Consider the following 10,446-nt stretch of genomic DNA (forward strand, 5'->3'; position numbering starts at 1 on the left):
CCAAAGAGGCTATTATTTACACAATTCTGATGGATTTTTACTATCCCACTCGAAAAATCTGAAGAATTTGTGACCCTTTTGGCTAGAGTAAGAAATCTTTATTTGGGCTATTAAAACATACAAATTCTATGACATGAGTAGAAAAAGATGAGTCTGTAAAAGTCAAGCTATTACGATTCTTTAGATGGTTTATAAAGATTCCTAATCATGTGTAATTATCCAAAATGATGCCAGTTATGAAGCCATTATGTAATATCTTCTCAAATCTGGTCTGCTTGGTCCAAGGTACAGGTGCGGAAACATTACGTACAAAAACGGCCCCCTCATCTCTTCACAGGTCACTCCTCAGCTCGAAAGTGCCATTCATCGGTGTCACCTTCCATTAAAAAGGATAAAAACCTTTTAATATCTGCTTTCAAATTGAGGACTTCAGGCACGTGTAGTCACCTTGAGAGCGCATCCTTTGGTAAAGCTTCGAATACCTTTCGACCACAGCTTCATCATCCTCTACAGCCTGGTACCCGCGGTAGGCACCTGCTTTTTGACAGTACATAATGAACCTGTGCGACAACATACATTGGATTAGCTGCGTTCTTCGCAAGTGCATGAAAACTAGTAAAGAAAGAGCAGAGTACCTCTTCCAACAGTCTTCAGTGCCAAGTACCCTCGGGTTTCCCACGACGATCAAGAGTGCTTGAGCTCTAGTCATTGCCACATTGAACCTCTGATCAAGGACATTGGTGTTAAAGGGAAAGTGCATTGGACATCAATAAACCCATTCATGCACTTATTATGGTTCTTCCTCTTCTAATGCACTTTGGCTGGTAGAAGCAAATGAACGTTTGTTTATAGGCAAACTCACCACAAACAAAGAAACCATTTAAACACACACAATCACGCCTACGAGGAATTTAATGTGTTCAATCAGCCTACAATGCCTGTTTTTGGGCAGAGTACCCAGGGAAAATCCACGCAAGCATGAGGAGAACATGCAAACTTCACACAGGAAGACCATAGCACAGGATTGAATGTACTAAACACCGCACCAAATAAAAAGGTGGAATTTGTTGAAACATAACGCAACTAAAAAAATATGCAAAAATTGAGTTGAAACAAACATTGCTTAAAAAAATTAACAAAATTACATAATTCGTGTCACCGCAAAATGGCCAAATCGAGTTGAAACATTACATCTTAAATGTATGTGCTAATTATAATCCAAGTAGTAAAATATATGTAACACAAAACCCATTACCGTGGAAAATTGAAATTACACAAAGTCAAAGCAAAAGGAAGGTTTTCGTTCTGTTTAGCCAAATGAGATATTTGAATTTTTTTCCCTTTATAAAATAAATTGTATGGCATCAATATGCATATCCCTAACAAGATTCACATTCTGAACCAAGTCCAGGTTTATCAAAGCATTTCCCACTTTAGTCTAAAATTGTCCAGCATACCTTTTTGTTGCCAACAAAGCCAAGGTTAAAGTTTTTGTCAAAATCGGTGTACTCGAGGCTGCTTCGGACCGTCGACACCAAGATCACTCTTCTCTCCTGACCTTGGAACTCCTCCACCGGACCGACCTAACACAATCAATTCATGAATGAATTGTATGTTCCTTGTGTAATATTAAAGATGGTAATGGGGTGAACTTTAAGAGGATTCATACACATTAATTACCTTCAGGGCATTCATGTCATGAGATCGAAAGTTCTTCTGAATTTTGTTGAGGGCCTGATGGATTTTCTGCACCTGTTAAAGAAAATGTAACGGATATCCACATCAGGAAAGTCCATTGTTTGCTTTTTTTTGGTGCGGACAAAACGAAATGGATATTATTTTTTTACTTTCCACATTGCAATTTTCACAAGAGGATTTGAAATCAAAACCACACGAGCAATAGTCGTTCAATCATTGGACAAAAGTGAAGATTCAGGAGTATAATTTTTTTTTTTGTAAAATCATGGGGCGCCGGTGAGCTGCACTTATGCTCAAAAACCTTTCACCTTTGTTCAACTTTTAAATAGGATCAGGATTTTCATGTGTATTTTCAAGCATAGTTTTCACGTTGACATCTGCTCAAATATCACACATGCTGTCTGCTAATTGCTCCACGTTGAACCCTGACTTATGTTAGCTAATGTACTGCTGATCAGCGTGAGGTGCTAACAAAACAAAAATTTCCCATAATGCCTTGTGGGACAGGAACCTGTTACCTACAACAAGGTGTATTATTGCAGAACTGTCGCAAAGCACGTTCCCAAATACAGTGAACCGCACAACCCTTCGCTTGGAAGCGATACCAGGCCACTATTCCGGCGATGTCTTGGACAGGCTGTTTGCAGGTCTGTATTTAAACCAGCCCAAAAAGATGCGGACAACAAATTTTTGGGGTTTTGTGCAAACCAAAAGGGGCAGGCATGGATATGCTCTTAGACAAGAACAAAGTAACTCTTAATGCCATTTGATTTCTTACTTGTTTCCGGTAAGGAGCAATGATGCCGATGTCTTTGGGAGCGATGATGCCTACGCCTTTTTTGCCACCAGTCGTCAGCAGTTTCTCTACGTAATTCATCAGAACCTGAATCTCCGCTCTATTGAAGAAAGACGGACAGCTAGCCTCGCGCTCATCCATTCCCATCACCCCGTGGAAAATCACCGGGAAGTCCTAACATAAAGTACATCACTCATCAATTAAATAACCGGTCAGACAAAGTGTTTTCATAAGACATACCTGTTTTTCTAGATGTTCCCATTTACAGAAGGAATTGATTTTCATTTCATCTCCGCAGACCTTCAACATCCCTTCATAGAAGAGATCATTGGGAACCGCCAGAATGGCTTTGTGGGACCTCACGAGGATAAGAAAATCATTTAATTTAACTGAAGGATTCATGAGGGGGAAAAACAAAAGGTGAGATTTTACAACACCTGTAATTATGTAGCAGTTGGGTGACAAAGAGTTCATTGAACACACCATTCTCCTTTTGGTACACTGAGGTGATGTTCATCATTCGCTCCAAGAGTGAAATCCCTGCAAACAGCAGGGATAATCGAAATCTAGCACATGCAAGTATGAGGACTCTAAACCGTACCCAGTCCGTATTTTTCCGCAAGAGGGGATGCCACAATTGGTCCCAGCTGCTTGTGGTCTCCAGCGAGAACAACCTGACCAGACTTTGGATCCAACAGTCCTTTAACGCAAGCAAAGTTCCACAAAGTTCAGGGCATTTTTTTTAAATGATATTTCTTGGCTTCTCTTTTTACCAGCTAATGGGATCAAACATTCTGGCTCCGTAGCTTGTCCAGCTTCATCAACAAAAATGTGAGTGAAATGACCGATTGGGAGATCTCCTGTGACCAACCTGCATAGAGCAGAAATAACATGAGTGGGGAGCCCAATTCACCTGCATCCCAGTGCCTTGAGTACACCTGCACAAGGTCTAGACTAGTGTTGTACAATAATACATACATCAAATCTCTTAAGACTCAAATGAAAGAGAGAAAAGGCTTATATTTTCCACCAGATAGATGTTAATACCCAAATCAATAAGAAACCAAGTTCTTTGATTAGCAGGTAAAATCTAAAAAGCAGACCAAAAGCTTCACTCTTTTTCCCCCAGAAGTTAATGAGCAATTGAAAAAAAATTAATGTGTTAAAATGGGTTACCTCACAAGTTAACTCTTTAACGTAACTTTAAAAAGAAAAGCTGCGATTATTCATACTTTCTGCATTCTAATTTGCATAATCACAGTAAAACATACCTGGGAACTGTTTACATTTTTCAAAGTAATGTGCTCTCTTCAATAAGCACAAATAAATACTATCTATACCACTTACTGCATTCTCAATTTGCATACTCTTTTTATAACATTCACATAATAGATGAAGACGAGTTCCTCATCTATCTCTGCATTCAATAATGCCGCTGCCAGTGTACTTCATTATGTAAACACACAGGACCCATCAGTGTAACAAATGTCAACAAAGGCACGCATCTGACGCTACCTTCCAGTGGTGACCAAAGTCGTCACGAAGATTCGATACGTCATCAGTTTTTCTTTAGAAGGGAAAATGAAACAATCTCCATCCAGGTTAGAGCATGCCTGTGAGGTCACCGCAATCAACGCACACGCAGACATCAGATTGGAATAGACTGTGGCACAATTCATAAAGATTAAGATAAATTTTGCAGAGCACATCACAGCACAGCAAAAGTGATTTCTCCCATGAGGGTATCAACTACTCTGGATCATAACACAAGTTTGGGCTCATAAATTACCAAGTTCTGGAATGAGCAAAACGAGATACCACTCACTGTCCATGTGCATCAAGCCCAAAAAGTGCCTTCCACTAACCTTGATTTCCTCAGGGACACTTTGCGGGTTACGACTGCTAGCATACATGCGGTACACATTGCTCTTATTCCCATAGTCCCTCAGTATCCTGGCGCAGAGGAGATCCGCAGCACTGTTGGACGGAGCGCAGGCAAGAATGTGGCAGTTTTTTTCCAGTTTGTCAATCTGTTTGATGGCCTCCACCAAGGTAATGGTTTTTCCTGAAAGGATTTCAAAATATGTCAAGACTTTGCTGCGCCCACATGAGCAGCGCCAAGTGATTTACCTGTACCAGGTGGTCCGAAAACCAAGTAAGGAGCAGGTTTGGATGTGCCGGCGACGATATGACAAACAGCTTTCACCTGCTCAGGGTTGTTGGCTAACTGTCTGTCAAAGAAGCTAAGCCACAGGAAAAGTGGAAGAAATCAACGGCGATGGTATTAGTTACACCGGGTGGGGTATCCTGACGTGTTTCATATACACTTCATTTTTTACTTAGCAGAAAGACAAAAATATATATATATATATATATAAAAAAGGAATAAAGTTATTTAAGTAATAGCCAAAAATCCTTGAGTGCCTCACTTGAGTTTAAGGATGTTTGATGTCTTTTTTGAGGCGAGGCTGGCTGGTGGTAACAACACATTTTTCAGTTTAAACTCAGTTGCAAAATCCACAGCTCTGTGCTCTACTCGAAGAATCGATCGATTAAGTGTGAACTCCACAATGAACTTCATGCCATCAAGAAAAATGTCCAACAATCTGTGTGCACATTTGCAAAAAGTGTAGAGTAAAAACGTGGAAAACCTTTGGAATTTCTTAGAATTTTGCAGAAATTGACCATAAAATGGGTGTTGTGACTCTTACGTTGGACTGAAGCCCAGTTTGACAGAGTCCCGCTCTACTTTGTGGACACAACCGCAGTATTTCTGTTTTGTTTCTCCTTGAGGGTAAACCAGCAGTTTATCCCCACGCAACACAGATGGTCTGTTCTCAGACAAACCAGGTACCTGAAAGATGAAACATCATAATTTATGTTCATGAACTTAACTGTAATGAGAAATTGTATTAACCGTCTGAAGTTAGGGGTTTTAGCACATTCAACAGGGGCTGTAAACCCAAAGTTTACATGAATAAATTGTTGATTTTGGACCAACCAAGACCGTGGTTAACGACCATGACAAATCAGAATAATCCCGAGAGGCAGGGGATACTGTCCCATTAACGAGCAAAAAATAAGTGAAGTCATGTTGCTTTTGCTGGAAGTTTATAAAACTATCCTTTGTAAAATGCTGACTCGCTGCAGAGATGGCTTTCGTTCGATCTGTCCTCTTGTTGACTTCAGTCGGTAATCATTGAAATAATCAATTTGAGTTTACAGCCCTTTTGAACATTAATTTCTAATCTGCATCAACAGAAATAGATGAACAATAAAAGTATCTTATGGACTATTGTTAGTTGACCTCCAGAACGAGCAGGTTCGGGTTGGCTGGATCTCGTTTCATGACGGCGTATTCATAGTCACTGTTGGGTATAAAGTATTTCCTCATGTTGATTTGCATCTGCTCCTCCTCCAAATACAATAAATTATGGAACCTTCTAGAGTAGTTCTTAAAGATCAGCACCTGACTTGAAACATAAAAGGACAATGAGTCTGGAACATAATCTTGAAAGCTAAACACTGAAATATAAATAAAAAGCCAAGGCACTGCTGCTGAAATGCCATTTTTCTTTTTTGGGACATTTTAAAAAAGTGAAAGACTTTTTCCACGATTGAGTCATTTGCTCCCTTAGATAAGAGGCGTTTGAACTGGAAGGGTTTGCAGTAAATTATCATATTTCATTATCAGGTTTTTTGTTTGTTTTTGTTTTTTTTATTGGAAGGGCTGCCAGTGAATGATTTCTGCAAAACCCTCCCAGTTCAAATAGAATCAATCAATGCACATACCACTGTGAGAAAGAGAGACTGTTTCAGGTCATAAAAGAAGTTGAAGTCTGTGTTTAGGCAGGATGTTTGCATCAGCATAAATTAGGAAAGCAGTCATTCATGCCAGACCTGGAATGTGCCAACTCACATTTTAGTTTGTCTGTTATTGGTTTAATTTCAAAGCAAGCGCATCACAAGAGTTGTGAAATAAACACACTTTTCCCCATTCATTATTGGTAGGAAGTTAGTGAATGACTCCTTTTCTTCTTACAAATGGCATTCATACAGCAGTGAGTAGACTTTTTATACCCATTGTCAAGTTTTTGAAAAACCTGTTAGCAAAAGCAGGATCCTGCATCAGTGACTTGGCGCGCCGGCCTATATCTCTTGGCATCGGATATAAATAAAGCGGGACTACATTTATTAGCTCCGTCAACGATTGCCTGAATGGAAAGAAAGTAAATCACAATTAAATCGTACCACGAGGCTACATCAAGTAGGTGTACAAAGGGCAAGTCAGATACATTTGGCAGTCCTTCTTGAGATAATGTTTGAGAGTTTTGCTGTTTCAAAATTAGCAGTGAAAGTACGATTTTAAGGGTATGTGCTATACTCATTTAAAGCACATATTAAACACGAAATTATAGTAATACCTGTACATTTTCAAAATCCTGATAGTTTCCCACTTTTTTTTTCAAATCATATCCTAGTGTGGAATGTAAACTTACTCATCAGGTGGAACTCCTCCCACAACTCTGCATTCTAATTCAGGGATAGCAGCACGAAAGGAGGGTTTGAAAGGAGCAATGGGCTTCAGCTCTTTTCCCAGCTTGTCCAAATAATGGAGATGAATGTTGCGCATGATGTAGAAGAAGGTGGTCTTGTACTTAAATTCAAAGGTCAATCTCACGGGATAGTGACCAGCATACACAAATTGATAGTTAACCTGGATAGGATAACTATCACCTAAAACATGACACATCAAGTCATACTTTGTATGGAGGCGACAACTGTCGAGTGATGGAAAAATAAAAAATAAAGTGTTGTTTATTACCTGGTTTGAGTAAAAGCGGGTTTTTTCGGGTTACCTTCTGCTCATCGTTCAGAGTGAAGCAGCTCAACTTATTCAAGGCAGCATAGTACATAAAATCCACAGGATGAGTTCCAGTGTTTTTCACATCAAGGTTCACAGTAAACTTGGAAAAAAAAGAGGGAATGCAGTGAAAACATGTTTAAAAGATTTTGCTGCAGACTTTCATACAACTTCTACAAAAAAGAAAGAATACCTGCTTTGTTTCCGCCTCCCACCAAATTGAGCCATCCTTAAACTCCTTGTCTGAAGTGATGGCGATACCCTTTTTATCAGAAATTAACTGAGGCCTTTGGGTTTAAACACAAAAAAAGTAAAAGTTTGATTAATGAGTGACAATATCCTGATCAAGTTGAGCAATTCAAACCTCCACCAAGGACACACATCAGTAATTTGGTTCATCCCTTTCGTAAACAACCAAGACAAGCATAAGTGAGCACGTGTTTGCTCTAACTCAAAATAATTGGCAGTTTCTGGGTTCATTTTCTGCTTTACTTCATACCTTCATGCCTTAATTTTAAAGAGACTGTAAAATTGAAAAGGACATATTAGATTTGATTGATCAAAGAAAAGCCTGATTTGGATGAACAAAATCATTAATGTAAGTTTTGACGAGAAAATGAGGCTGATTGCGCTGAAACCATGCCATCCTCAGGTCCCAACGGTCTATGAGTAAACTAGGGCTGTGTGACATAGCTTGTGTCCATGATTAAAGAGAATCTTATTTGGTCAAGCTTGTTTGTTGTGTCTTCACAACTCATCTACCATGCCAGCAAGGGCGTACGCAATGTCCGAAGGATCCTCATCTCCTCCACATTTTTGGAACTGAAGAAGGATCACCTGTCACGAACGCTGATGAAATATGTCGCACTCCCGGCTACGACCAGAAGTAAGGCTAGAAATATAGCAAGCCTTTGGCAGGAATTGTAGCTGATCAGAATACACATATAGTGGGCCAGTAATCCATGACCTAAACCAGCTGTGCTTTGTTCATAATAACACAGACCACATAAAACACTTTCCCAACAAAGGCTCATTTTCCATACAAGGGATTCTAATGTATGCGTTATTGTACCTGGAAGTAACAATCGAAATTATTCGGGACCTCACTGGAAGTCTATCCAACCCTATAGCATCTATCATCAGCCATTGCTACTTATCAACTGTGTCAACCTGTCACACTCTTCATTAGATTGAATTAGATTAGCTTAAACTGTATTCATCCCGTTGTAGACGAAGTCCAAATGACATAAAACATGAGCACATCACAAATTTCAAATTTGGGGGGGATTTGGGTCTGTGATTGTCAGCACAGCTTGATGGTGAAGCAATGAGAAAGTTGCGATTGTGTCGACTAGCCACTGGTGACGCTTAGTCTTTTGTAGTTGTCGGGGCAAACCAGAAAGAAAGTTTTACGTTGTGTTACCCCAGCATTTATCTTCAAACATATTTAGAAACAACTCATCAAAATGACTCTACAGTCACTTGCGGGTTTCCTTTAGCCATAAAATGCTTTTTACACGTCTGTGGAAAAGTAGTGCAATAACCGATCTGTAAAAGAAGCGTCAACCCTGTTGCATGACTGACTCGTAAAAAATGCAGTTCAATATTTAGACTTCAGTTGCCAGTTGTGTCCTTGAGTGAGTTTTAGAAATGCCCAAAAGAAGAAAACAATAGTGGCAGCAGAAATATTTGTGCTAGATAGACCATCTTCTGATATAGAACCCTGGTCTATGTACAAAGTGTTTACACAGCAATGATGTCACAAACATGCTTTTTTTTTTAAACTCCGATTGCCTTTGACGGCAACAAACATGCAATGCATTTTCACCAAATTCATAAAGATTGGCTGTGACGTCTATTGCCGTCAATGTCGGCTAAGTAGTTTACTCATTGGATGCCACTGAAGGCAAAAGAGAGCTAATCCATGAGTGAATGATCACTGTGAACATTCCCAGTTCATTGGGGTGTGTCTATTGCCATTAATAGCACTCAAACAGGATTTTTATTGGGTCAATTTACCTGTCCTTCTTAAGCTTTTCCTTCAACAATCTGGCATTGTTCATATCTTCTTCCATCGCTGAATGCAGTGGCTTATCTGGAGTTGGTGCCTCATCCTTCACGACAATCCGATTCTTGACTTTCTGCGGCTTGGGTCTGCTTTTCCTATCCCACTCTTTCACCATAATCATTTGGACCTGAGCACATCACATAATGTCAAACTGCAAAAAATATCCTATACAATATTTATTTATTATTTTTTTGCTAATGCTGCTTAGGTTGTTGTCATGTTTTTAAAAATAATAATTCAAAACTTCACGATCATCAGATCAGATACATTTTAAAGCACAGATTATGTTATCATTTTAATCCATACCACTTGCCTCGTGAAACTTGAAAAGAACAACACAGTGGAAGTTTGGGCTTGAAATGAAGTGAGTGCAAAGGCATACCGGTAAGAAGTGAACTTCATCTTTGCGCACGAATATTTTATTCTCTTGTTTCATGAAGTAGAGGACGGTGCTGAAGTTTGGCCACTTGTTTTCTTGAATCCTGAAAATTAGATGAAGGGAAAACATGACCCAACCTTTCATTCCACTCGAAAGATGCACTGTTATAAAACTCGCAGCACACCTGGCTTTGAACTCGATGTTATAAATGTCTTTCAATTCGGCTTTCGCTATACTGTTTATTCGATCCGTTTCTCTCAGAAAGACCAAGAATTTGGTGCCGGCTAGGTGGCCTGACTTCTTTCTTCCAGGCATTCTCTTTTTTTCCGCCATAAAGCAGCCCTGAACTTATGAGCTTCTCTCACACTCAAATACCGGAAGTGAAGAAGAACCTCCCACGAAGTCTACAGCTCGCCGCTGTGCTTTATAGTACAGTTCGGATGGGCGGTGCTTCCTGTAACAACTGTGAAACCCCCTGAAGCACGTATACCGCAGTGAAGTTTCGGTAGAAATCACGCGCACCTTCATGAACTCCGAATTCAGAGAAAACGAAACTTAAAACCACGTACTGAGACCTAAACAAAATACGTATATACACCGATAAAGAAAGATGCTTTTGTAATGTTACTGATTCGCTTTCG

At 39.6% G+C, this 10,446-nt stretch overlaps 1 protein-coding gene across 3 annotated transcripts; it reads right to left on the reverse strand.

Moving 5' to 3' along the window:
• Positions 1 to 83: 83 nt before the first annotated feature.
• LOC144072409 (putative helicase mov-10-B.1) lies at positions 84 to 10,215 on the reverse strand. Of its 3 annotated transcripts, XM_077597569.1 has the most exons (23): positions 9,990 to 10,214; positions 9,809 to 9,908; positions 9,378 to 9,553; positions 7,552 to 7,645; positions 7,320 to 7,461; positions 6,994 to 7,231; positions 6,598 to 6,708; positions 5,802 to 5,967; positions 5,206 to 5,348; positions 4,924 to 5,100; positions 4,625 to 4,737; positions 4,360 to 4,559; positions 4,010 to 4,107; positions 3,268 to 3,365; positions 3,096 to 3,194; positions 2,932 to 3,034; positions 2,735 to 2,852; positions 2,477 to 2,668; positions 1,681 to 1,752; positions 1,458 to 1,583; positions 636 to 724; positions 448 to 560; positions 84 to 376 (listed from the first exon to the last, which is right to left on the reverse strand). In XM_077597569.1, exons 1-23 carry the CDS (start codon positions 10,136 to 10,138, stop codon positions 339 to 341), a joined length of 2,955 nt encoding a protein of 984 aa, XP_077453695.1. In that variant the 5' UTR covers positions 10,139 to 10,214; the 3' UTR covers positions 84 to 338. The 3 variants fall into 3 exon arrangements, with proteins under 3 accessions (XP_077453695.1, XP_077453696.1, XP_077453697.1); XM_077597570.1 differs by lacking the exons at positions 84 to 376; positions 448 to 560 and having other exon boundaries at positions 675 to 821; XM_077597571.1 differs by lacking the exons at positions 84 to 376; positions 448 to 560; positions 636 to 724 and having other exon boundaries at positions 1,454 to 1,583; positions 2,477 to 2,594; positions 9,990 to 10,215.
• Positions 10,216 to 10,446: the final 231 nt, after the last annotated feature.

Source organism: Stigmatopora argus, chromosome 1, assembly GCF_051989625.1.
Source record: "Stigmatopora argus isolate UIUO_Sarg chromosome 1, RoL_Sarg_1.0, whole genome shotgun sequence".
Lineage (NCBI taxonomy): Eukaryota > Metazoa > Chordata > Actinopteri > Syngnathiformes > Syngnathidae > Stigmatopora > Stigmatopora argus.